General features: G+C 45.1%; 1 protein-coding gene across 1 annotated transcript; it reads left to right on the forward strand.

Moving 5' to 3' along the window:
- The first annotated feature begins 218 nt into the window (after positions 1-218).
- On the forward strand, positions 219-23,298 carry stk31 (serine/threonine kinase 31). Its single transcript, XM_065027162.1, is given in 26 exon segments — positions 219-331; positions 429-481; positions 650-748; positions 845-913; positions 1,072-1,230; positions 1,443-1,565; positions 1,658-1,869; positions 2,086-2,236; positions 2,336-2,461; positions 4,967-5,082; positions 5,351-5,504; positions 5,715-5,840; positions 6,102-6,284; positions 6,630-6,752; positions 7,118-7,237; positions 8,105-8,136; positions 8,138-8,213; positions 14,588-14,689; positions 15,030-15,110; positions 15,371-15,496; positions 15,868-15,999; positions 16,500-16,586; positions 20,693-20,779; positions 22,131-22,262; positions 22,582-22,656; positions 22,832-23,298. Coding segments are annotated over 26 exon segments (2,865 nt in total). The 5' UTR covers positions 219-312; the 3' UTR covers positions 22,934-23,298.
- Positions 23,299-27,601: the final 4,303 nt, after the last annotated feature.

The following is a 27,601-nucleotide window of genomic DNA, read 5'->3' on the forward strand; positions in this document are numbered from 1 at the left end:
GAACCGCTTGACCTCAGCATGAGGTCAAGTGTATACATTTCTTTCGTTTACAGAAGACCCATATCAAGATCCAAACAGGTGAGATTATTAGGTTGACCTACTGTAATTAACAATATATGTTTGTCTGTTTCCACGGTAACTTCATGGACAACATCTGTTTTTTAGAACAAATTATTTCTCCAAAAACTTGAATTTATAAATGGATAGATTTCACGTTGGCCTCGCCAGGGAGCCGTGGCCATGCATTCTAGCTCATTATCATGTTGTGTTTTTTACATCACAGCCAATCAACCTATAAACATAGACCAATGAATGATGGACGGTGAGAATAGTGAGTATTCTTTTTGTCGTCTAAATATTTCTATAACTATCCACTTAATTATGAAAAATATCCTTCGCGTATTAATTCTGGTTTCATTTAATTTTAGTGGAGCTTGTTGGTGTTACACACGTTTTGGACGCCGTCACGTTTTGGGCGCAGGTAGCTAACCACGTAGCACATACCACTATTGGATTAATTAACGTTTGAACTTTGGTTGAACATTTCACCTGTTGATTGATCCGTTTGATTTACACAAGAACACCAAAGAAATGTAACCCAAACATGTACACAGTAAACTCCCATCTGTTTGTTTGTTATGTGTTGTAGAATGTCAAGGACGATCAAGCCATTGACAACATAAGAAAAGCCTTGGCAGACAAATGCCCAACAGCCCCAAGGGTACTTGGAACTCCCAATCCTCAGAAGGTAAAGAAAGGGAGAACCTAGACTTGGAGTGATGGAGAAGAGGGAAACCATTATCATTGGATTCATACATTGCCTTTATCTTGTGTTTGCATCTAGATTTATGGGGCAGTCTTCTCTGGGGACAGCTGTTGGTACAGGTGCAAGGTTCTGCAGCAGACTGATAATGTGAGTCAATGAGTGTCTGGATACTACCCACATGGCACCCTATTCCCTATAGTGCACTACTTATCCCAATAGGCCCTGGTCAAAAGTAGTGCATTATATAGGGAATAGGATGTCATTTGGGATGCAAACTGACATTCCAATCTCTATCTTGTGTCCAGTTTCACGTGTCCTACATTGACTATGGGAACACAGAGTTTGTCAGTCGGTCAGCTCTGGTGGAGTTGCCAGGGGATCTACAGGCACCTTGTCTGGTCAAGAAGTACAAGTTCCAGTGCTTCAGTGTGTCCACTGACCAAGACTCAGCACATTTCCTGCAGGTACTCTGTTCCTCTCCATGTGCTGTCATTAATGTCTATGTGGAAATATGGCAGGTCCCCCACGCAAAATAGGATTGTTATCTTAAGGGTTAGTGTTTAGTATTTGGTGTCATATATGTGTGAATGGGTTGATTACATTTACATTTAAGTCATTTATTTTCAGTAGAGTCCTTTTGCTCACAAAATGTGCATTGTCTTGTTTTGCTCTTTAGGGAAAGGCCTTCCTTCAGAATCTGATCTATGGGAAGAAGGTCCGCATCCAGAAGAAGTCTGTCTGCTTGGACGGGACCGTCCTGGTCCAGGCCTTTCAGGGAAACCTGGACATCGGTGAAGAGGTCCTCAAACAAACCTCTGTCTGTTATGTCCTGTAAGGACTTTTTATGACTCAAGGCACATCTTGAAAACTGACACTAAAATGCTCTCTTAGGTTTTGAAGATGAAGTTTGCCAAGTTCACCCTCCCGGGGAGTAACCGTGAGGGCCCCATGTCTTTGCGGGCCCTGCAGGAGTCCCATTGCCCGTGGCCTCAGCGGGTGTTGGATTGGCCTGGCCCGCAGGGGGATGGGGACATGCCTGGCTCTACAGTCTGCATGCCCAAACTACGGCCTGCTTTCCCCGACCAGAGTCCCCTTTCAATGAAGTAAGATACCTGTCTGTCTGTTCCTCTGGGATAATGAAGTAAGACACCTGTCTGTCTGTTCCTCTGGGATAATGAAGTAAGACACCTGTCTGTCTGTTCCTCTGGGATAATGAAGTAAGACACCTGTCTGTCTGTTCCTCTGGGATAATGAAGTAAGACACCTGTCTGTCTAGGACTGTGTTTTCTGTCAGCCTGTGTGTTTTAACTCCTGCTCAGGGAGAAGAGCAAGGCCACAGCCCAGCATGCTGCCAACCTAATGAAGAAGAAGATGGACCAGGAGCTGGTGGAGGAGAACCAGAGGCTGAAGGCAGAACGAGAGACCCAGCGCAGGGAGGACCAGCTGAGAGACAGCCTCTCAGAGCTCCAGGTTGAACAAACAGAGTGGAGAGACACACTGACACACTCACACGGAAAGCTTTCCAGGACATTAGGTATGTATGAGTATCGTCTTGTGTTGTAATTTCAGAAGTTGAAAGAGGAGACTGCTAATTATGCTAAAGAGGCAGAGAGATGGAAGGTGGAGAGGAACACACTCCAGAACCAATCAGAGCAGCTGGAGACTGACCTGCAAGTTGCCAAACAGGAAGTGCAGGTGAGACTGGTGTCGTATGGAGCAGATTTCTACTAGTCAATTGTCCCTGAGCACCTGCTCATGAACACATAGCATTAAGAAGTCAACATACAATTCTCACCACAGCACATTAACAAGTCAACATTCAATTCTCACCACAGCACATTAACGAGTCTACATTCAACCCTCACCACAGCACATTAACGAGTCTACATTCAACCCTCACCACAGCACATTAACGAGTCTACATTCAACCCTCACCACAGCACATTAACGAGTCTACATTCAACCCTCACCACAGCACATTAACGAGTCTACATTCAACCCTCACCACAGCACATTAACAAGTCTACATTCAACCCTCACCACAGCACATTAACGAGTCTACATTCAACCCTCACCACAGCACATTAACAAGTCTACAGTCAACCCTCACCACAGCACATTAACGAGTCTACATTCAACTCTCACCACAGCACATTAACGAGTCTACATTCAACCCTCACCACAGCACATTCAACTCTCACCACAGCACATTAACGAGTCTACATTCAACCCTCACCACAGCACATTAACGAGTCTACAGTCAACCCTCACCACAGCACATTAACGAGTCTACATTCAACCCTCACCACAGCACATTCAACCCTCACCACAGCACATTCAACCCTCACCACAGCACATTACCGAGTCTACGTTCAACCCTCACCACAGCACATTAACACATTAACGAGTCAGTCAACCCTCACATTCAACCCTCACCACAGCACATTAACGAGTCTACATTCAACCCTCACCACAGCACACAGCACATTCAACCCTCAGCACATTAACAGTCTACATTCAACCCTCACCACAGCACATTAACCCTCACCACAGCAGTCTACATTCAACCCTCACCACAGCACATTAACGAGTCTACATTTCAACCACATTAATGAGTCTCACCACAGCACATTAACGAGTCTACATTCAACCCTCACCACAGCACATTCAACCCTCACCACAGCACATTCAACCCTCACCACAGCACATTACCCAGCACATTAACGAGTCTACGTTCAACCCTCACCACAGCACATTAACGAGTCTACGTTCAACCCTCACCACAGCACATTAACGAGTCTACGTTCAACCCTCACCACAGTACATTCAACCCTCACCACAGCACATTAACGAGTCTACATTCAACCCTCACCACAGTACATTCAACCCTCACCACAGCACATTAACAAGTCTACGTTCAACCCTCCCCACAGCACATTAACGAGTCTACATTCAACCCTCACCACAGCACATTCAACCCTCACCACAGCACATTAACGAGTCTACACTCAACCCTCACCACAGCACATTCATCTCTCACCACAGCACATTCAACCCTCACCACAGCACATTAACGAGTCTACATTCAACCCTCACCACAGTACATTCAAACCTCACCACACATAATCTATGGATTTCACATGACTGGAAATACAGATATGTATCTGTTGGTAACAGAAAAGGTTTAAAAAAAAAAAGTAGGGGCGTGATGGATCAGAGAACCAGTCAGTATCTGGAGTGACCACCATCTCCTTCGCATAGAGTTGATCAAGCTGTTGATTGGCCTGTGGAATGTTGTCCCACTCATTAATGGCTGTGTGGAGTTGCTGGATATTGGAGGGAACTGGAACACGCTGTCGTACACGTCGATCCAGAGCATCCCACACATGCTCAATGGGTGACATGTCTGGCAAGTATGAGGCAATGGAAGTACTGGGACATTCATTCGTGAAGAGCACACTTCTCCAGCATGCCAGTTGCCATCGAAGGTGAGTATTTATCCACTGAAGTCGGTTACGACACCAAACTGGTCAGGTCAAATCTCTGGTGAGGACGACGAGCACGCAGATGAGCTTCCCTGAGAAATTCTTTGGTTGTGCAAACCCACAGTTTCATCAAATTAAGAAGTTGGATGTGGAGGTCCTGGGCTGGCGTGGCTACACAAGGTTTGTGGTTTTGAGGCCGGTTGGACGTACTGCAAAATTCTCAAAAACTATGTTGCAGGCGGCTTATGGTAGAGGAATTAACATTAAATTATCTGGCAACAGCTCTGGTGGACATTCCTGCAGTCAGCATGCCAATTGCATGCTCCCTCAACTTGAGACATCGGTGGCATTGTGTTGTGTGACAAAACTGCACATTTTAGAGTGGCTTTTTATTGTCCCCAGCACAAGGTGCACCTGTATAATGATCATGCTGTTTAATACACTAATTGATACACCACACCTGTCAGGTGGATGGATTATTTTGGTAGAAATGCTCACTAACAGGGATGTAAACACATTTGTGCACAAAATCTGAGAAAAATAAGCTTTTTGTGCAGAAATTGTATATTTTATTTCAACTCATGAAACATGGGACCAACACTTTACATTCTACTGTCAATCTACAGCCGTTGTTTCCAAAGCATGTGACATCCGATTTGATTTGTGCTACTGTGTCTCTGTCTTTGGTGTTTTGAATGGTTCTCCCTGTGTTTAGGCTATGAGGGGACAGTTAAAGAAGAAGGAGAAGCAAGTGGATAAGCTCCTGGACTCCGCGGTGGCTGAACGGTTCTGTCGACTGGCTGAGAGAGTCGATTCTCTGAGAGGATTAAGGTACTGTGATGGTCTGGGTGGCAAATAGCGCCCTATATAGTGCACTCTGGTCGAAAGTAGTGCACTATATGGTAATGAGGTACCATGATCTGACCCCCCCCCTCACACACACACATCTCTTGAATTGGAATTATTTTATTATAGAATAACGAATATTAAGTAACAATGTTTTATTAAATGTATTTATTTATTTTTACAATTCAACATTTCACATTGAGTTACTCTTTCTATTGATTTGCATTATCGTGGTTTTATTTCTACTGGACAGAGAGAGAAACCCAGGTAACACAGATAGCGACAGCCTTACGGAGTCTATCAACATCATAAACAACAGCATCTCTGCCCCGGTTGCCATGGAGAAGCTGGAGTCGGCATGGAGAGATTACAGTCTGGCTCAGGAGAAACTCAAGGCCTGTCAGACGGTCAGTCTGCATCCTACTGTTAATGTGTGCATTCAAAATGGCACCCAATTCCCTATTTAGTGCACTACTTTAGATCAGGGCCCATAGTGGTCTGGTTGAAAGTAGTGCACTAAATCGGGAATAGGTTGCCATTTGGGACATAGCGTCTCATCAGATCAGAATACAGTTTCTCATCAGTGAAATGACCATGTTTTGGCGTCCATTTTGCAGAAGGAGCAGCTTGGGGATCTGATAGACAACCGGAATAAGGTGCGAGGTGTTCTGACTGCCACTGTAGAGTCCTTCCTTCAGGAGGCTGAGTGTTTGCCAGTCAGACAACGCATGGACAAACTGGAGGTACTGAAAATGAAAACTAGGATTCTGTCATCTGAATATATATTTTTTTCATTCAACATTCCAAATATGTGAAGTGGGTTTGTTATTTCTAGATGACCTCACAGGATTGGGGTTATATCAAGGCTATCAGCTGCTCTGATGCATCAACATATAAGGATGTGGCACAAATAGCACCCTATTCCCTACATAGTGCACTATATAGGGTATTATTTGGGACGCGTGTTATGATCAAGCTGTTGTTCCCTTGTGTCCGTGTTACAGGAGGTGAGCTCCTCCCTGACTGCAGTGTTTGGTCCCTCCTCTATGGAGGGGGATGTTGGAGAGCAGGCCTTTGAGCAGTACAGCCAGTGGAGGACTCAGAGGAGTCAGCTCACCAGCTCTGTCAGAGACGGGACGGACAAGGCCCTCCAGGCCCTGTGTACCTGGTCGGAGAACGTTGGCAAGGTACAGTGACCCGGTACAGCTTTGGTTTGGGTGAACTGAGGATGAAGAAACTTAAAAAAGAGAGTCTGGGTTTATTTCTCCCAAGCTTTTGTGTACTGTGAAGGGTGGGAAGGGGAACAACTGTTCTCTTTACTAAAGTGATTGAAGATATGCCCACGGAAAATGATTTGACATGTAATTCTTCTCCAGCGGTCTTCCTGGGAATGGAACTATACAGTTTGGGCCTGTTTCCCAGACACAGATTAAGCCTAGTGGTGGACTAAGAAACATGTTCATGTTCAAAAGTTTTTTTTAGTTAAGCATTGGGCTTGTCTGGGAAATCCTAATCCTCCAATGTCCCTTCAGTTTTTCTGCCTGTCAGCTAACACAGTGGTGGGAGTGAATGACATCGTGGACGGAGTGAATGAGCTGCTGAAGCAGGCAGAGAACAACGTGGCCAAGGAGCTGGACTGTCCCCTGTCAGTCGGGGTGAGTTTGGCTGCGTCCCAAATGGCACCCTATTCCCTTTTTATATAATTCACTACTTTTGACCAGGGCCCATATTTAACCTGTCCAGCTACATGTCAGTGAGCCTTATGGTGCTTTGAAGACAACTGGGAAACATCAGTGATCTTCAGGTCGGAAAGTTGGAGCTTCAGAAAGATGGCAGAGTTTCCTGACTTGGAATTCTGAGTTGGATGACCGTTCAAAACTACTAGCCCCCCCCACACCGAGTTCCCAGTGGTCTTAAACACACTGAAGTCTGAGATTTCTCTGTTATTTTGAACACGGCGTTACCTCATTGTCGTGTTTTTTTACTCTGTTTGTTGTTGACTTGTTTGTTTACTCAACAGGAGCAGAACAACCATGAGACCAAGGCAGTGTCCAATGCTTTCCACAAAGTCATGCAGCACATTCAGAGTGAGCAGAGTCTGCTGAGGGACATTATGGAGAAATATCTGCTCAACACCAAGGTGGGAGAATTGTTTTAGATGTTTAAAGTGTTTACTTACCAGATTTTCCAGAAATCAAGGTTGGAAGATTCCCATAATTGTGAGCGAATATGCAGGAAATCCAGAATCATCCAACCAAGATTTCTAGAAAACCTCAAAGTTTCCCTTAATGCTGCGACCCTAATCTGAGTAGATCTTGCTCTTTGTCTTTAACCATATAGCTTCTCTTTCTGCTGTGTCAGAACACTAGCAGTCTGGAGATGTGCTCTTATCTCTCAAACTGATGTTTTCTCCTTTATCAAGGATGTTCTATTCAGTTTGTGTTCTATTCAGTTTGTGTTCTATTCAGTTTGTGTTCTATTCTGTTTGTGTTCTATTCTGTTTGTGTTATATTCCGTTTGTGTTTTATTCAGTTTGTGTTCTATTCAGTTTGTGTTCTATTCCGTTTGTGTTGCATTCCGTTTGTGTTGCATTCCGTTTGTGTTGCATTCCGTTTGTGTTGCATTCCGTTTGTGTTGCATTCCGTTTGTGTTGCATTCCGTTTGTGTTGCATTCCGTTTGTGTTTTATTCCGTTTGTGTTTTATTCCGTTTGTGTTTTATTCCGTTTGTGTTGTATTCCGTTTGTGTTGTATTCCGTTTGTGTTGTATTCCGTTTGTGTTCTATTCCGTTTGTGTTCTATTCCGTTTGTGTTCTATTCCGTTTGTGTTCTATTCTGTTTGTGTTCTATTCTGTTTGTGTTCTATTCTGTTTGTGTTCTATTCCGTTTGTGTTCTATTCCGTTTGTGTTCTATTCCGTTTGTGTTCTATTCCGTTTGTGTTTTATTCCGTTTGTGTTTTGTTTGTGTTCTATTCAGTTTGTGTTGCATTCCGTTTGTGTTCTATTCAGTTTAAGGGTGAGATGCTACAGTGGCAGAATACTTTCAGACTCTCTGTTCTCTGTGAAGAAATTCCGTCAGCTGAGGTGGAGACAGGTGGAGGAGGCCAGTCTGGAGGAGGTGAGAGACGAGGAAGTCTATTTAGTGTCCTACTTTTGACCGTTCATAAATCAAGCTGCAGTGGCAGTTGTACAGATCATTCATACAAAGGGCTTTGACTTGTCAAACAGGGCAGAAAGCCAACACAATATGTTTCCTTATTAATGCAATATGTTTCCCATTTCCTTATTCATTCAGCCATTAGATAACTAGCAAGTTCAATTTAAGGGTCACCCTAATGCAGAATTCTATGCTTTTCACACAGGGAAAGAAATATAAATCTCATAAGAAATATCTTGCTGCATCTTGTAAATGCAGATATAAAAGGCTTCTTATTGTAATTTCTGTTCGAAATTATTTTGATGCCGTTCTTCAGTTGCTCTTCTCCACTTGGATGAGAATTCAGGAACGGGCATTCTATCAGCAGACATCACTCTGACCGATGTGTAGCTACTGTTCTCCATCATTCTATCAGCAGACATCACTCTGACCGATGTGGAGCTACTGTTCTCCATCATTCTATCAGCAGACAGCACTCTGACTGATGTGGAGCTACTGTTCTCCATCATTCTATCAGCAGACAGCACTCTGACTGATGTGGAGCTACTGTTCTCCATCATTCTATCAGCAGACAGCACTCTGACTGATGTGTAGCTACTGTTCTCCATCATTCTATCAGCAGACAGCACTCTGACTGATGTGGAGCTACTGTTCTCCATCATTCTATCAGCAGACAGCACTCTGACTGATGTGGAGCTACTGTTCTCCATCATTCTATCAGCAGACAGCACTCTGACTGATGTGGAGCTACTGTTCTCCATCATTCTATCAGCAGACAGCACTCTGACTGATGTGGAGCTACTGTTCTCCATCATTCTATCAGCAGACAGCACTCTGACTGATGTGGAGCTACTGTTCTCCATCATTCTATCAGCAGACAGCACTCTGACTGATGTGGAGCTACTGTTCTCCATCATTCTATCAGCAGACAGCACTCTGACTGATGTGTAGCTACTGTTCTCCATCATTCTATCAGCAGACATCACTCTGACTGATGTTCTACTGTTCTCCATCATTCTATCAGCAGACAGCACTCTGACTGATGTGGAGCTACTGTTCTCCATTCTATCAGCAGACAGCACTCTGACTGATGTGGAGCTACTGTTCTCCATCATTCTATCAGCAGACAGCACTCTGACTGATGTGGGAGCTACTGTTCTCCATCATTCTATCAGCAGACAGTTCACTTGATTCTACTTCTCCATCATTCTATCAGCAGACAGCACTCTGACTGATGTGTAGCTACTGTTCTCCATCATTCTATCAGCAGACAGCACTCTGACTGATGTGTGAGCTTGTTCTCCAATTCTATCAGCAGACAGCACTCTGACTGATGTGGAGCTACTGTTCTCCATCATTCTATCAGCAGACAGCACTTGACTGATGTGGAGCTACTGTTCTCCATCATTCTATCAGCAGACAGCACTCTGACTGATGTGGAGCTAACTGTTCTCCATCATTCTATCAGCAGACAGCACTCTGACTGATGTGTAGCTACTGTTCTCCATCATTCTATCAGCAGACAGCTCTCTGACTGATGTGGAGCTACTGTTCTCCATCATTCTATCAGCAGACAGCACTCTGACTGATGTGAGCTAAATTCTATCAGCAGACAGCACTCTGACTGATGTAACTGTTCTGTCATTCTATCAGCAGAAGCACTCTGACTGATGTGAGCTACTGTTCTCCATCATTCTATCAGCAGACAGCACTCTGACTGATGTGTAGCTGTTCTCCATCATTCTATCAGCAGACAGCACTTCCGATGGTAGCTACTGTTCTCCATCATTCTATCAGCAGACAGCACTCTGACTGATGTGGAGCTACTGTTCTCCATCATTCTATCAGCAGACAGCACTCTGACTGATGTGTAGCTACTGTTCTCTGTTCATTCTATCAGCAGACAGCACTCTGACTGATGTGGAGCTACTGTTCTCCATCATTCTATCAGCAGACAGCACTCTGACTGATGTGGAGCTACTGTTCTCCATCATTCTATCAGCAGACAGCACTCTGTGCAGACAGCAGACTGATGTGGAGCTACTGTTCTCCATCATTCTATCAGCAGACAGCACTCTGACTGATGTGGAGCTACTGTTCTCCATCATTCTATCAGCAGACAGCACTCTGACTGATGTGGAGCTACTGTTCTCCATCATTCTATCAGCAGACAGCACTCTGACTGATGTGGAGCTACTGTTCTCCATCATTCTATCAGCAGACAGCACTCTGACTGATGTGTTCTCCATCATTCTATCAGCAGACAGCACTCTGACTGATGTCTCCTCCATCATTCTATCAGCAGACAGCACTCTGACTGATGTGGAGCTACTGTTCTCCATCATTCTATCAGCAGACAGCACTCTGACTGATGTGGAGCTACTGTTCTCCATCATTCTATCAGCAGACAGCACTCTGACTGATGTGGAGCTACTGTTCTCCATCATTCTATCAGCAGACAGCACTCTGACTGATGTGTAGCTGTTCTCCATCATTCTATCAGCAGAGCACTCTGACTGTTCTCCTCCATCATTCTATCAGCAGACAGCACTCTGACTGATGTGGAGCTACTGTTCTCCATCATTCTAAGCAGACAGCACTCTGACTGATGTGTAGCTACTGTTCTCCATCATTCTATCAGCAGACAGCACTCTGACTGATGTGGAGCTACTGTTCTCCATCATTCTATCAGCAGACAGCACTCTGACTGATGTGTAGCTAGATCAGCACAGCACTCTGACTGATGTGGAGCTACTGTTCTCCATCATTCTATCAGCAGACACTGCACTCTGACATGCTGATGTGTAGCTACTGTTCTCCACTATCAGCAGACATTCTGTCGAGCACTCTGACTGATGTGTAGCTACTGTTCTCCATCATTCTATCAGCAGACAGCACTCTGACTGATGTGGTAGCTACTGTTCTCCATCATTCTATCAGCAGACAGCACTCTGACTGATGTGGAGCTCATCATTCTATCAGCAGACAGCACTCTGACTGATGTGACTGTTCTCCATCATTCTATCAGCAGGCAGCACTCTGACTGATGTGGTGAGCTTCATAATGTGACAACTGTTCTGGGGAACTGTGACTGTCTCAACTGTTCTGGGGAACTACGGTGAGCTTCATAATGTACAATAATGTGACTGTCTCAACTGTTCTGGGGAACTACGGTGAGCTTCATAATGTGACTGTCTAATGTGACTGTCAACTCTGGGGAACTACGGTGAGCTTCATAATGTGACTGGATCAACTGTTGTAGTATAACTCTGACGGTGAATAATGTGACTGTCTCAACTGTTCTGGGGAACTACGGTGAGCTAATGTACAATAATGTGACTGTCTCAACTGTTCTGGGAACTACGGTGAGCTTCATAATGTACAATAATGTGACTGTCTCAACTGTTCTGGGGAACTACGGTGAGCTTCATAATGTACAATAATGTGACTGTCTCAACTGTTCTGGGGAACTACGGTGAGCTTCATAATGTACAATAATGTGACTGTCTCAGCTGTTCTGGGGAACTACGGTGAGCTTCATAATGTGACTGTCTCAAATGTTCTGGGAACTACGGTGAGCTTCATAATGTGTGACTGTCTCAACTGTTCTGGGAACTACGGGAGCTTCATAATGTACAATAATGTGACTGTCTCAACTGTTCTGGGGAACTACGTGACATAATGTGACTGTCTCAACTGTTCTGGGAACTACGGTGAGCTTCATAATGTCTGTCTCAACTGTTCTGGGGAACTACGGTGAGCTTCATAATGTACAATAATGTGACTGTCTCAACTGTTCTGGGGAACTACGGTGAGCTTCATAATGTGACTGTCTCATGTTCTGGGGAACGACATTCATAATGTGACTGTCTCAACTGTTCTGGGGAAGTACGGTGAGCTTCTGTACAATAATGTGACTGTCTCAACTGTTCTGGGGAACTACGGTGAGCTTCATAATGTATAAAGACTGTCTCAACTGTTCTGGGGAACTACTGAGCTTCATAATGTGACTGTCTCAACTGTTCTGGGGAACTGTGACTTCTAATAACACTGTTCTGGGGAACTACGGTGAGCTTCATAAATAATGTGACTGTCAACTGTTCTGGGGAACTACGGTGAGCTTCATAATGTACAATAATGTGACTGTCTCAACTGTTCTGGGAACTACGGTGAGCTTCGTAATGTAATGTGACTGTCTCAGCTGTTCTGGGGAACTACATGAGCTTCATAATGTGACTGTCTCAACTGTTCTGGGGAACTACGGTGAGCTTCATAATTCAATAATGTGACTGTCTCAACTGTTCTGGGAACTGGTGAGCTGATGTGACTGTCAACTGTTCTGGGGAACTACGGTGAGCTGTCATAATGTACACTAATGTGACTGTCTCAACTGTTCTGGGAACTACGGTGAGCTTCATAATGTACAATAATGTGACTGTCTCAACTGTTCTGGGAACTGCTCTGTACAATAATGTGACTGTCTCAACTGTTCTGGGGAACTAAGCTTCATATGTAATGTGACTGTCTCAACTGTTCTGGGGAACTACGGTGAGCTTCAGTCTCAACTGTTCTGGGGAACTACGGTGAGCACATAATGTGACTGTCTCAACTGTTCTGGGGAACTACGGTGAGCTTCATGCACAATAATGTGACTGTCTCAACTGTTCTGCTACGGTGAGCTTCATGTGACTGTCTCAGCTGTTCTGGGGACGAAGCACAGACTGTCTCAGGCTGTTCTGCTCTGAGCTTCATAATGTACAAATATGGCTGTCTCAACTGTTCTGGGGATGCTGAGCTTCAGATGTGACTGTCTCAACTGTTCTGGGGAACTGGTGAGCTTCATAATGTGCCTGTCTCAACTGTTCTGGGGACTAAGCTTCATACTAATGTGACTGTCTCAACTGTTCTGGGGAACTACGGTGAGCTTCATAATGTACAATAATGTGACTGTCTCAACTGTTCTGGGGAACCGGTGCTCTGCACAATAATGTGACTGTCTCAACTGTTCTGGGGAACTACGGTGAGCTTCATAATGTGACTGTCTCAACGTTCTGGGGAACTACGGTGAGCTTCATAATGTACAATACTGTCTCAACTGTTCTGTCTCATAATGTACAATGTTCTGGGGAACTACGGTGAGCTTCATAATGTACAATAATGTGACTGTCTCAACTGTTCTGGGGAACTACGGTGAGCTTCATAATGTACAATAATGTGACTGTCTCAGCTGTTCTGGGAACTACGGTGAGCTTCATAATGTACAATGTGACTGTCTCAGCTGTTCTGGGGAACAGCTTCATAATGTACTAATGTGACTGTCTCAACTGTTCTGTACGGTGAGCTTCATAATGTACAATAATGTGACTGTCTCACTGTTCTGGGGAACTACCTGCATAATGTGACTGTCTCTGTTCACTAATACTATGGCTGAACATGTTCTGGGGAACGACGGTGAGCTTCATAATGTGACTGTCTCAACTGTTCTGGGGAACTACGGTGAGCTTCATAATGTACAATAATGTGACTGTCTCAACTGTTCTGGGGAACTACGGTGAGCTTCATAATGTGACAGGTGAAATGATCAACGCCATCTGCTTTATCTCCTAACGTATTGCACAAGTTGACTGCAGGTATTTGCTTAAGTAGCTACAAATATAAAGATGTATTGAAACACTTCAACTTCCAGTAATAACACCATCATATCACTAAAATATGTACAAAAGCACAGACTGACCGGCCTGCTCTGCACTAATACTATGGCTGAACATGCTGTAGGTGACGAAAGCACAGCCTGACCGGCCTGCTCTGCACTAATACTATGGCTGAACATGCTGTAGATGCTGTAGATGAAAGCACAGACTGACCGGCCTGCTCTGCACTAATACTATGGCTGAACATGCTGTAGATGACGAAAGCACAGACTGACCGGCCTGCTCTGCACTAATACTATGGCTGAACATGCTGTAGGTGACGAAAGCACAGACTGACCGGCCTGCTCTGCACTAATACTATGGCTGAACATGCTGTAGATGACGAAAGTGGAGACATGGAGAATAGTTCTGTATTGAAAAACTTACCTTCAAAATAGTTTTATAAACGGTATTGAAAAACCAATCTTTGGCCATTTCCAAATACCCTGGTATACTGTATACCGGCCAATTCTATAGGATGCAGTTTGGAACACAGTCCCAGAACAGCTGGCTTGTCTGCGGAGGATACCCAGCTCATGCGCTCAATTTGTATAGTTATAATGGCAGAATGATTTCCTGTGAATGCAGTAGTGATTAGAGTGGTAATATAGGAAAGGGAGGTTTATTAATGGTTTCTCCTGTCAGGCTGAAGACTTTGACCTAACGGAGATTCTGAAGAAGAAGGAAGAGATTGCTGAGACCAGAAACACTCTTTTCCATGAAATCGGTCAAGAAAGAAAAGAATATGTACGTTACATGTTCCAACATCATTCTGTCATTTATATGTTCTGTCATTTATATGTTATGTCATTCTAATTCTGTCATATGTTCTGTCATTCTGATTCTGTCATTTATATGTTCTGTCATTCTAATTCTGTCATTTATATGTTCTGTCATTCTAATTCTGTCATTTATATGTTCTGTCATTCTAATTCTGTCATTTATATGTTCTGTCATTCTAATTCTGTCATTTATATGTTCTGTCATTGTAATTCTGTGTTCCAACTAAGTCCAGGAACACTTCCACAATGTGTAAGTTCCACTCATCACACCCCTCCCTAATAACTGTGTCATGTTTGTGTTGTAGATGAAGCTCAGTGCTCTGGCTGAAGGCTGCTGTCCTGAGCTCCCCCTGCTCTACCCTGAGGCAGACATCCACAGCCACATGGTGAGACACAACCTGAGTCCTGACTGATCCAACTATACCTCTGTACAAGACCATATGGAAACCAGGACATGGTCACCTTGTGCTGCAGTACTGTCCCCTAGTGGAAATCTGTGAATGTGTCCAGTATTATTTCACTGTGTTCCTAATTACCATGTTCTCATCATGTCTGTATTATTAGCAGCACCTACGTATTTCACAGATGTGAGTATGATGACCACAACCGTGTGTGTGTGTGTGTGTGTGTGTGTGTGTGTGTGCAGAGCTCTGGAGGTCTGGTGGTGAAGAGTCTGGACAGGGACATGTTTGACGCTGAGCCCATGAAGGAGCTGAGTGGACGCAGGCCTCTGGTCTGTACTGAGTTCCAGGGACAGAGGGTCATACTCAAGGTAACCCCTTTTTCACACACCTTTTTAGGGCTACGTCCCAAATAGCACCCTATTCTCTATATAGTGCACTACTTTTGACTAGGGGCTCATAGCGCTCTGGTTAAAAATAGTGCACTATATATGGAATAGGGTGCCATATGGGAGTTAGAGTTCCACATTTACACAATGTTTTTAACCTGTAAGGCTGTCAGGCCCAAATGTGAGCAAACATTTTGAAACAGAATGATTGTTCTTTTTGAACATGTTCAGGTATTACTGTTCCTGTTTAAAGACGTTTTGATCACGTTTAGTGCCAACTGAAAGACCCTGGTCTTTTGACAGAGGTTTAGCTGTTATCCTTATTGGTGGTTTGTGTCTGGTTCCCCTGTCAGGGTTACACTGTGAATGAGGAGGCAGAGGCCAGAGTGTTGGAGAGAACCACCCAGTTTCACAGAACCAGGACTCAGCGGGAGAGTCAGACTGACACTGGAATACTCCCTCTTCTGGCACTGTTCTTTGGCAAGGTACTGCTCACTCAGCTTCCCTGTCTCGACCCAGTCACTAAGCTTCATATGTCTTCCTGTCTTACAAGCCACATGTTTCATGATCTGAGGAACTTGACTTAGACTTAAAGACAATTTATGCATGATCTGAAAATGCGGTCGGAGGCTTCGTATGGAGGGTGTGATGTAATTGCGGCGCCTCCTGAGGCGTGCAGAGGCCATGTCGAGCTCTGTACCGCATCGCCGTGAGCCTCCCAAATTTTGTAACAATGCAGAGGGCTCTGTTTAGCTCTGCGTTGACATGATTGGTTGACAGTAGGTGGGGGCGTTACGTCCTGTGTAAACACACACACTTCCTTCACAACAGCTCTGCTCCCCTAAGCGGGGGAAGTATGAAAGTCCTGAAGTCTGTGGAGGCTACATCGTAGGGAATGTTGTACAACCACTGATTGACCAGGCAGAACATTTTAGAGAGGTCGTGTTCTCCATTTGTGATGTCACTATGAACCATTCTCTTCCAGTCAGACCCTCTTGCCTATGTGATGGTGCCATATTTCCCCAATGGAAGTCTCTGGGCTGTTCAGGCTGCCACACCCCTAACTGCCTCAGTGAGTTCTCTCTACTACCTTCCTCATATTTCACGTTTAGAGTTACAAAACTCTCCCAAAATTCCCAGGTTTCCAGAAATCTCAGTTGGAGGATTCCCCTTCTTCCAACAGAGTTTTCTGGGAAATCGGGCAGTTTTGGAACCTTATTCACATGCCCTTGTTTTGTAGTAGTATAACACATTGACCTACTGTCCTGTCTCTCCCATCAGACTGGTAGTATAACACATTGACCTACTGTCCTGTCTCTCCCATCAGACTGGTAGTATAACACATTGACCTACTGTCCTGTCTCTCCCATCAGACTGGTAGTATAACACATTGACCTACTGTCCTGTCTCTCCCATCAGACTGGTAGTATAACACATTGACCTACTGTCCTGTCTCTCCCATCAGGAGACTGGTAGTATAACACATTGACCTACTGTCCTGTCTCTCCCATCAGACTGGTAGTATAACTGGTAGTAGAACACATTGACCTACTGTCCTGTCTCTCCCATCAGACTGGTAGTATAACACATTGACCTACTGTCCTGTCTCTCCCATCAGGAGACTGGTAGTGTAACACATTGACCTACTGTCCTGTCTCTCCCATCAGGAGACTGGTAGTATAACACATTGACCTACTGTCCTGTCTCTCCCATCAGGAGACTGGTAGTATAACACATTGACCTACTGTCCTGTCTCTCCCATCAGACTGGTAGTATAACACATTGACCTACTGTCCTGTCTCTCCCATCAGACTGGTAGTATAACACATTGACCTACTGTCCTGTCTCTCCCATCAGACTGGTAGTATAACACATTGACCTACTGTCCTGTCTCTCCCATCAGGAGACTGGTAGTATAACACATTGACCTACTGTCCTGTCTCTCCCATCAGACTGGTAGTATAACACATTGACCTACTGTCCTGTCTCTCCCATCAGACTGGTAGTATAACACATTGACCTACTGTCCTGTCTCTCCCATCAGACTGGTAGTATAACACATTGACCTACTGTCCTGTCTCTCCCATCAGACTGGTAGTATAACACATTGACCTACTGTCCTGTCTCTCCCATCAGACTGGTAGTATAACACATTGACCTACTGTCCTGTCTCTCCCATCAGGAGACTGGTAGTATAACACATTGACCTACTGTCCTGTCTCTCCCATCAGACTGGTAGACTGGTAGTATAACAGACTTGACCTACTGTCCTGTCTCTCCCATCAGACTGGTAGTATAACACATTGACCTACTGTCCTGTCTCTCCCATCAGGAGACTGGTAGTATAACACATTGACCTACTGTCCTGTCTCTCCCATCAGACTGGTAGTATAACACATTGACCTACTGTCCTGTCTCTCCCATCATCAGACTGGTAGTATAACACATTGACCTACTGTCCTGTCTCTCCCATCATCAGACTGGTAGTATAACACATTGACCTACTGTCCTGTCTGTCCCATCAGGAGACTGGTAGTATAACACATTGACCTACTGTCCTGTCTCTCCCATCAGACTGGTAGTATAACACATTGACCTACTGTCCTGTCTCTCCCATCAGACTGGTAGTATAACACATTGACCTACTGTCCTGTCTCTCCCATCAGACTGGTAGTATAACACATTGACCTACTGTCCTGTCTCTCCCATCAGGAGACTGGTAGTATAACACATTGACCTACTGTCCTGTCTCTCCCATCAGGAGACTGGTAGTATAACACATTGACCTACTGTCCTGTCTCTCCCATCAGGAGACTGGTAGTATAACACATTGACCTACTGTCCTGTCTCTCCCATCAGACTGGTAGTATAACACATTGACCTACTGTCCTGTCTCTCCCATCAGGAGACTGGTAGTATAACACATTGACCTACTGTCCTGTCTCTCCCATCAGACTGGTATCAGTGGTATAACACATTGACCTACTGTCCTGTCTCTCCCATCAGGAGACTGGTAGTATAACACATTGACCTACTGTCCTGTCTCTCCCATCAGACTGGTAGTATAACACATTGACCTACTGTCCTGTCTCTCCCATCAGACTGGTAGTATAACACATTGACCTACTGTCCTGTCTCTCCCATCAGACTGGTAGTATAACACATTGACCTACTGTCCTGTCTCTCCCATCAGACTGGTAGTATAACACATTGACCTACTGTCCTGTCTCTCCCATCAGACTGGTAGTATAACACATTGACCTACTGTCCTGTCTCTCCCATCAGGAGACTGGTAGTATAACACATTGACCTACTGTCCTGTCTCTCCCATCAGGAGACTGGTAGTATAACACATTGACCTACTGTCCTGTCTCTCCCATCAGACTGGTAGTATAACACATTGACCTACTGTCCTGTCTCTCCCATCAGGAGACTGGTAGTATAACACATTGACCTACTGTCCTGTCTCTCCCATCAGACTGGTAGTATAACACATTGACCTACTGTCCTGTCTCTCCCATCATCAGACTGGTAGTATAACACATTGACCTACTGTCCTGTCTGTCCCATCAGGAGACTGGTAGTATAACACATTGACCTACTGTCCTGTCTGTCCCATCAGGAGACTGGTAGTATAACACATTGACCTACTGTCCTGTCTCTCCCATCAGACTGGTAGTATAACACATTGACCTACTGTCCTGTCTCTCCCATCAGACTGGTAGACTGGTAGTATAACACATTGACCTACTGTCCTGTCTCTCCCATCAGGAGACTGGTAGTATAACACATTGACCTACTGTCCTGTCTGTCCCATCAGGAGACTGGTAGTATAACACATTGACCTACTGTCCTGTCTGTCCCATCAGGAGACTGGTAGTATAACACATTGACCTACTGTCCTGTCTCTCCCATCAGGAGACTGGTAGTATAACACATTGACCTACTGTCCTGTCTCTCCCATCAGGAGACTGGTAGTATAACACATTGACCTACTGTCCTGTCTCTCCCATCAGGAGACTGGTAGTATAACACATTGACCTACTGTCCTGTCTCTCCCATCAGGAGACTGGTAGTATAACACATTGACCTACTGTCCTGTCTCTCCCATCAGACTGGTAGTATAACACATTGACCTACTGTCCTGTCTCTCCCATCAGGAGACTGGTAGTATAACACATTGACCTACTGTCCTGTCTCTCCCATCAGACTGGTAGTATAACACATTGACCTACTGTCCTGTCTCTCCCATCAGACTGGTAGTATAACACATTGACCTACTGTCCTGTCTCTCCCATCAGGAGACTGGTAGTATAACACATTGACCTACTGTCCTGTCTCTCCCATCAGGAGACTGGTAGTATAACACATTGACCTACTGTCCTGTCTCTCCCATCAGACTGGTAGTATAACACATTGACCTACTGTCCTGTCTCTCCCATCAGGAGACTGGTAGTGGTAGTAAACACATTGACCTACTGTCCTGTCTCTCCCATCAGACTGGTAGTATAACACATTGACCTACTGTCCTGTCTCTCCCATCAGGAGACTGGTAGTATAACACATTGACCTACTGTCCTGTCTGTCCCATCAGGAGACTGGTAGTATAACACATTGACCTACTATCAGAGACTGGTAGTATAACCTTGACCTACTGTCCTGTCTCTCCCATCAGGAGACTGGACCTAGTATAACTGGTAGTATAACACATTGACCTACTGTCCTGTCTCTCCCATCAGGAGACTGGTAGTATAACACATTGACCTACTGTCCTGTCTCTCCCATCAGGAGACTGGTAGTATAACACATTGACCTACTGTCCTGTCTCTCCCATCAGACTGGTAGTATAACACATTGACCTACTGTCCTGTCTCTCCCATCAGACTGGTAGTAGAACACATTGACATACTGTCCTGTCTCTCTCATCAGGGGACTGGTAGTATAACACATTGACCTGCTGTCCTGTCTCTCCCATCAGGGGACTGGTAGTATAACACATTGACCTACTGTCCTGTCTCTCCCATCAGGGGACTGGTAGTATAACACATTGACCTACTGTCCTGTCTCTCCCATCAGGGGACTGGTAGTATAACACATTGACCTACTGTCCTGTCTCTCCCATCAGGGTAGACTTGACCTACTGAAGGTGATGACCTACTGTCCTGTCTCTCCCATCAGGCTGTAGGACCTACTGGGGCCTATGAAGGTGATGAGAGCGTGGCTCTCCACGCTGCAGGCGTCACCCATGCCTCCCTCAACCCCAATGTCTTCTCCCCTCCACAATGTCTTCGTCCTCCTCCTGACAATCAAGGCATGGTGGAGACTGGCTAGTGGAGTAGAACACCTGACTTGTGGTAGCTGGCTAGCGGAAAACACTTTGCTGGCCTAACGTGGAGCCTAAAGAAACGCACACCTGTTTAGGAGAGGTGCTGGCTAGTGGAGTAGAACACCTGTTTAGGTGAGGTGCTGGCTAGTGGAGTAGAACACCTGTTTAGGAGAGGTGCTGGCTAGTGTTTAGGAGAGGTGCTGGCTAGAAACACCTGTTTAGGAGAGGTGCTGGCTGTTTAGAGAGGTGCTGGCTAGTGGAGTAGAACACCTGTTTAGGAGAGGTGCTGGCTAGTGGAGTAGAACACCTGTTTAGGAGAGGTGCTGGCTAGTGGAGTAGAACACCTGTTTAGGAGAGGTGCTGGCTAGTGGAGTAGAACACCTGTTTAGGAGAGGTGCTGGCACCTGTTTAGAGAGGTGCTGGCTAGTAGAAACACCTGTTTAGGAGAGGTGCTGGCTAGTGGAGTAGAACACCTGTTTAGGAGAGGTGCTGGCTAGCACCTGTTTAGGAGAGGTGCTGGCTAGTGGAGTAGAACACCTGTTTAGGAGAGGTGCTGGCTAGCGGAGGAGACCTGTTTAGGAGAGGTGCTGGCTACACACCTGTTTAGGAGAGGTGCTGGCTAGCGGAGGTGCTGGCTAGTAGAACACCTGTTTAGGAGGTGCTGGGTGCTGGCTGGCGGAGTAGAACACCTGTTTAGAGAGGTGCTGAACACCTGTTTAGGAGAGGTGCTGGCTAGTGAACACCTGTTTAGGAGAGGTGCTGGCTAGTGGAGTAGAACACCTGTTTAGGAGAGGTGCTGGCTAGTGGAGTAGAACACCTGTTTAGGAGAGGTGCTGGCTAGTGGAGTAGAACACCTGTTTAGGTGAGGTGCTGGCTAGTGGAGTAGAACACCTGTTTAGGAGAGGAACTGCCTATTACTTCAAATTAAAGGAGAACTGCACACTAGATGTAATAACCTAATAACCAACGTTTCAACAGACAAGCTGTCTTCATCAGGGTATAATGACAAACACTGTGGGGTGACTAGTTTCTATAGTGTCAAAGGACACACACAGGTGTCTGTAATCATGGCCGGGTGTGGCCTGATCATTGGTATAAAAAATAACATACAAAAAACATGAATGGACAGCACAACCCTAATTTACCACATCTCTCTCATCAAACAAAAACAACTGTTTTCCCCCTTCCATTTTAAATACACTATCTCATGTACCTTGGTTTCTTTTACACCTGTCTGAATGAGCGCTACATATGGTTGTTTCATGGTTGTACGTACCATGTTGGTTCCAGGTACAGAGGGCAGTGGACAGTGGGATGGTGGCCGGCTCTATCAGCCTGGTGGCCCCAGAGCTCCGTCAGACACAAGGCACACCTCCTACTCCAGCCTGTGACATGTACTCCTACGGCTGCCTGCTGTTCTGGGTAAAACACCTTCATGTTGCCCTCTCTGTAGATCAGCCCAGGTCTCTGTATAACACAAGATGGATGGCTCTATAGCTCGGGGTCAAGCAGCTTTGGGACAGAGTGGAATACAGCAGGAATTTATATGTATTTTAAGGGGTTTCAGGGGAACTCTGACATGTCATACAGGAGAAATCATTAGCAGAAGTTAATGATAACATTGAATATTCATCCGGAGAGACTCGAGGAGATGTGAACAATAGACTTGTTGAAAAGAAGCTCTCAGTAAGCAGTTGGGTCCATACCATTTATTTTTTGGCTTCAACAACTCTGTCTGCAGCTGAATGCCCCAGGGTTCAACGGGGATCTGGATAGTGGCAGCAGACTGGCCCTGGATATCAGCGGAGTGAAACTGGTCAGTAACCCTGATGGCCTTTTCATGCTTCAATTCATTTAGAATGCATTTTAGTTTTGCTCCCAAAGTGCAGGTCAGTTTTAATTAGGAGAATAAAACATGTCATTTTTAACTCGTTTTCCATTGAAAGACAGTCACAAAGTGCTTAAAGGATGTTGTGTGTCCTCTTGTCCAGGAGGACAAACTTCAAGCCCTGCTGTCTAAGCTGCTGGTGTGTGTTGGAAGACTGACTGCTGCTGAGACCCTGGCTGATGACTACTTCCTGTCTGACCAGTAACCAGGCAACCGATACATACTGGGATAGTTTGGTCGACAGTTTTACTTTAATACTAGCCTGGGAAACGTCTGTTTAGCTAACATTCCACTCCGTGACATACCAAATATAGTTTACTATGTCAAGAAGTGGAATAATGGCTAAACAGACCAGTATCCAGACTACTTCAATACTACAATGTTTTGTTGAAATCCCAATATAAAAGCACAATATATTTGTCAGTCTGCTGATTTAAAAGCCCAGTATCATGTTGTTTAACTGTATATTATTTTCCTTTTTTAAATGTTCTGTTCAGTAACTAGGTGATGTTGGAGTACCCTGTCTTGCAGTTGTCACTTTCTAGAGTAAATAAAATACACGTTCTGAGATGGACCTGGTCTCATTTAGAACTCAAAGGGAACCACCACCAGCACAATGCTTTCGGTTCTAAGAAGTTAGAGTAAATAAATACACGTTCTGAGATGAACCTGATCTCATTTAGAACTCAAAGGGAACCAGCACAATGCTTTCGGTTCTAAGAAGTTACTGTTTGCTGCTGTGTACTCTTTAACACTAGTTCTGTGCTCTGTTGCTGACTGTCTCCTGACTTGCCTGATCGGGATGTTGTCAGCATCAATCTACTGTAAAATCTCTGAAACTCCCTTGGAAAACGCTCCCCCGAGAAAATTGTTATCATTACATGTTTTCTCACCCTTCACTGGTTGAAAACTATGGTCAGATTTTTGTGCCCCCCTACGTGCCCCTATTTTACAGAACTGCGGGTTGCACTCTCTAAATGTCCTTTGATTTGGAGAGATTCATTAGAAGTGGAGCTTTTTTTGTTGTCTATTTTCCATCTGTCAAAACACAATGTTCATATTGTATTTTTGCCTCATTCTCATCATTTAATTTCATATCCTCATCATTTAATTTCATATCCTCATCATTTCATTTCATATCCTCATCATGTCATTTCATATCCTCATTTCATTTCATATTCTCATCATTTAATTTCATATCCAAACTGCTGGAGTAAAAATACTAAAGCTGTTTTGCTTCAATGCATCATTCCATATGGAGCCAGATGTGTATATGGGCTTGTCCTTATCTGGGGATGACGTCCTTAATCTTTGTTGTTCTGATGTGGAACATCAGGCTTCCATGAGAGAGGACTACTGCTGCTCATCTTCTGCCTGTCTGGGAATGGTTACTTCCTTAATCCTTGTTGTTCTGAACCATTCCCTCCTTAAGGCAATTAAACAAGCTAAGCGTCAGTATAGAGTCAAAGTAGAGTTGCAATTCAACGGCTCAGACACAAGAGGTATGTGGCAGGGTCTACAGTCAATCACAGACTACAAAAGAAAAACCAGCCCCGTCACGGACCACGATGCCTTGCTCCCAGACAGACTAAACAACTTCTTTGCTCGCTTTGAGGACAATACAGTGCCACTGACACGGCCCGCAACCAAAACCTGCAGGCTCTCCTTCACTGTAGCCAACGTGAGTAAAACATTTAAACGTGTTAACCCTTGCAGGCCCAGACGGCATCCCCAGCCGCGTCCTCAGAGCATGCGCAGACCAGCTGGCTGGTGTGTTTACAGACATATTCAATCAATCCTTATCCCAGTTTACTGTTCCCATATGCTTCAAGAGGGCCACCATTGTTCCTGTTCCCAAGAAAGCTAAGGTAACTGAGCTAAATGACTACCGCCCTGTAGCACTCACTTCCGTCATCATTTTTATTTTTTTTAACCTTTATTTAATTAGGCAAGATCAGTTAAGAACAAATTCTTATTTTCAATGACGGCCTAGGAACAGTGGGTTAACTGCCTGTTCAGGGGCAGAACGGCAGATTTGTACCTTGTCAGCTCGGGGGTTTGAACTTGCAACCTTCCGGTTACTAGTCCAACACTCTAACCACTAGGCTACCCTGCCGCATCATGAAGTGCTTTGAGAGACTAGTCAAGGACCATATCACCTCCACCCTACCTGACACCCTAGACCCACTCCAATTTGCTTACCGCCCCAATAGGTCCACAGACGACGCAATCGCCATCACACTGCCCTAACCCATCTGGACAAGAGGAATACCTATGTAAGAATGCTGTTTATCGATTACAGCTCAGCATTTAACACCATAGTACCCTGCAAACTCGTCATTAAGCTCGAGACCCTGGGTCTCGACCCCGCCCTGTGCAACTGGGTCCTGGACTTCCTGACGGGCCGCCCCCAGGTGGTGAGGGTAGGTAACAACATCTCCACCCTGCTGATCCTCAACACTGGGTCCCCACAAGGGTGTGTTCTCAGCCCCCCTATATTCCCTGTTCACCCACGACTGCGTGGCCATGCACGCCTCCAACTCAATCATCAAGTTTGCAGACGACACTACAGTGGTAGGCTTGATTACCAACAACGATGAGACGGCCTACAGGGAGGAGGTGAGGGCCCTTGGAGTGTGGTGTCAGGAAAATAACCTCACACTCAACGTCAACAAAACAAAGGAGATTATCGTGGACTTCAGGAAACAACAGAGGGACCAGCCCCCTATCCACATTGACGGGACAGTAGTGGAGAGGGTGGAAAGTTTTAAGTTCCTCGGCGTACACATCACGGACAAACTGAATTGGTCCACCCACACAGGCAGCGTGGTGAAGAAGGCGCAGCAGCGCCTCTTCAACCTCAGGAGGCTGAAGAAATTTGACTTGTCACCAAAAACACTCACAAACTTTTACAGATGCACAATCGAGAGCATCCTATAGGGCTGTATCACCACCTGGTACGGCAGCTGCTCCGCCCACAACCGTAAGGCTCTCCAGAGGGTAGTGAGGTCTGCACAACGCATCACCGGGGGCAAACTACCTGCCCTCCAGGACACCTACACCACCCGATGTCACAGGAAGGCCAAAAAGATCATCAAGGACAACAACCACCCGAGCCACTGCCTGTTCACCCCGCTATCATCCAGAAGGCGAGGTCAGTACAGGTGCATCAAAGCAGGGACCGAGAGACTGAAAAACAGTGTTTATCTCAAGGTCATCAGTGTTAAACAGCCATCACTAACATTGAGTGGCTGCTGCCAACATACTGACTCAACTCTAGCCACTTTAATAATGGAAAAATTGTGTGTGTATAAGGTAGTTGTTGTGGAATTGTTAGGTTATATTTCTTGTTAGATATTACTGCATGGTCGGAACTTGAAGCACAAGCAATTCACTACACTTGCATTAACATCTAACCTAGTGGTTAGAGCATTGGACTAGTAATCTGAAGGTTGCAAGTTCAAATCCCCGAGCTGACAAGGTACAAATCTGTCGTTCTGCCCCTGAACAGGCAGTTAACCCACTGTTCCTAGGTCGTCATTGAAAATAAGAATTTGTTCTTAATTGACTTGCCTAGTAAAATAAAGGTAAAATAAATAAAATAAAATAAAAAATAAAATCTGCTGACCATGTGTATGTGACAAATAAATTGGATGTGGAACATCAGGCTTCCATGAGAGGACTACTGCTGCCCATCTTCTGCCTGTCTGGGAATGGTTACTTCCTTAATCCTTGTTGTTCTGATGTGGAACATCAGGCTTCCATGAGAGAGGACTACTGCTGCCCATCTTCTGCCTATCTGGGAATGGTTACTTCCTTGTTGTTCTGATGTGGAACATCAGGCTTCCATGAAAGAGGACTACTGCTGCCCATCTTCTGCCTGTCTGGGAATGGTTACTTCCTTAATCCTTGTTGTTCTGATGTGGAACATCAGGCTTCCATGAGAGAGGACTACTGCTGCCCATCTTCTGCCTGTCTGGGAATGGTTACTTCCTTAATCCTTGTTGTTCTGATGTGGAACATCAGGCTTCCATGAGAGAGGACTACTGCTGCCCATCTTCTGCCTGTCTGGGAATGGTTACTTCCTTAATCCTTGTTGTTCTGATGTGGAACATCAGGCTTCCATGAGAGAGGACTACTGCTGCCCATCTTCTGCCTGTCTGGGAATGGTTACTTCCTTAATCCTTGTTGTTCTGATGTGGAACATCAGGCTTCCATGAGAGAGGACTACTGCTGCCCATCTTCTGCCTGTCTGGGAATGGTTACTTCCTTAATCCTTGTTGTTCTGATGTGGAACATCAGGCTTCCATGAGAGAGGACTACTGCTGCCCATCTTCTGCCTGTCTGGGAGGGTTTTCCATGACAGTTAATGGCTCATCAATTTGGGGAGGATCTGTAAGAGTGGTGTCACTGGTTGGAGAATGACCTGTCTGCATTAGGGCTTGTGAGAGATTTACCCAGAGGTCTTCTTTTCCTTCAGGACTGGTGGTGATCTATCCTTTGAGGAGACTTGCCTTGAAATTTATAAATTATTCCTGAGAAATAATGGCTGTCCATTGGGAGTGGTTCTTTACAAAACCTTACCTAACTATAATTTGATTCCCTTTTGCCTAATGGGTGGCTGTTTGAATCTTATGTGGTAGAAGTTGCTATTTTACATATGGTCAACTTTGAACTTGTCCCAAGTAATGGCTGTTACAGTTTAGCAGATGCTCTTATCCAGAGCAATTAGGATTAAGTTCCTTGCTCAAGGGTACATCGACAGATTCTTCACCTAGTCTGCTTAGAGATTCGAAATCCAGCGATCTTTCGGGTTACTGGCCCAATGCTCTTAACCGCTAGGCTACCTGCTGCCCTGTTGGTGTATGTAGGA

Source organism: Oncorhynchus nerka, linkage group LG14 (assembly GCF_034236695.1).
Source record: "Oncorhynchus nerka isolate Pitt River linkage group LG14, Oner_Uvic_2.0, whole genome shotgun sequence".
NCBI lineage: Eukaryota > Metazoa > Chordata > Actinopteri > Salmoniformes > Salmonidae > Oncorhynchus > Oncorhynchus nerka.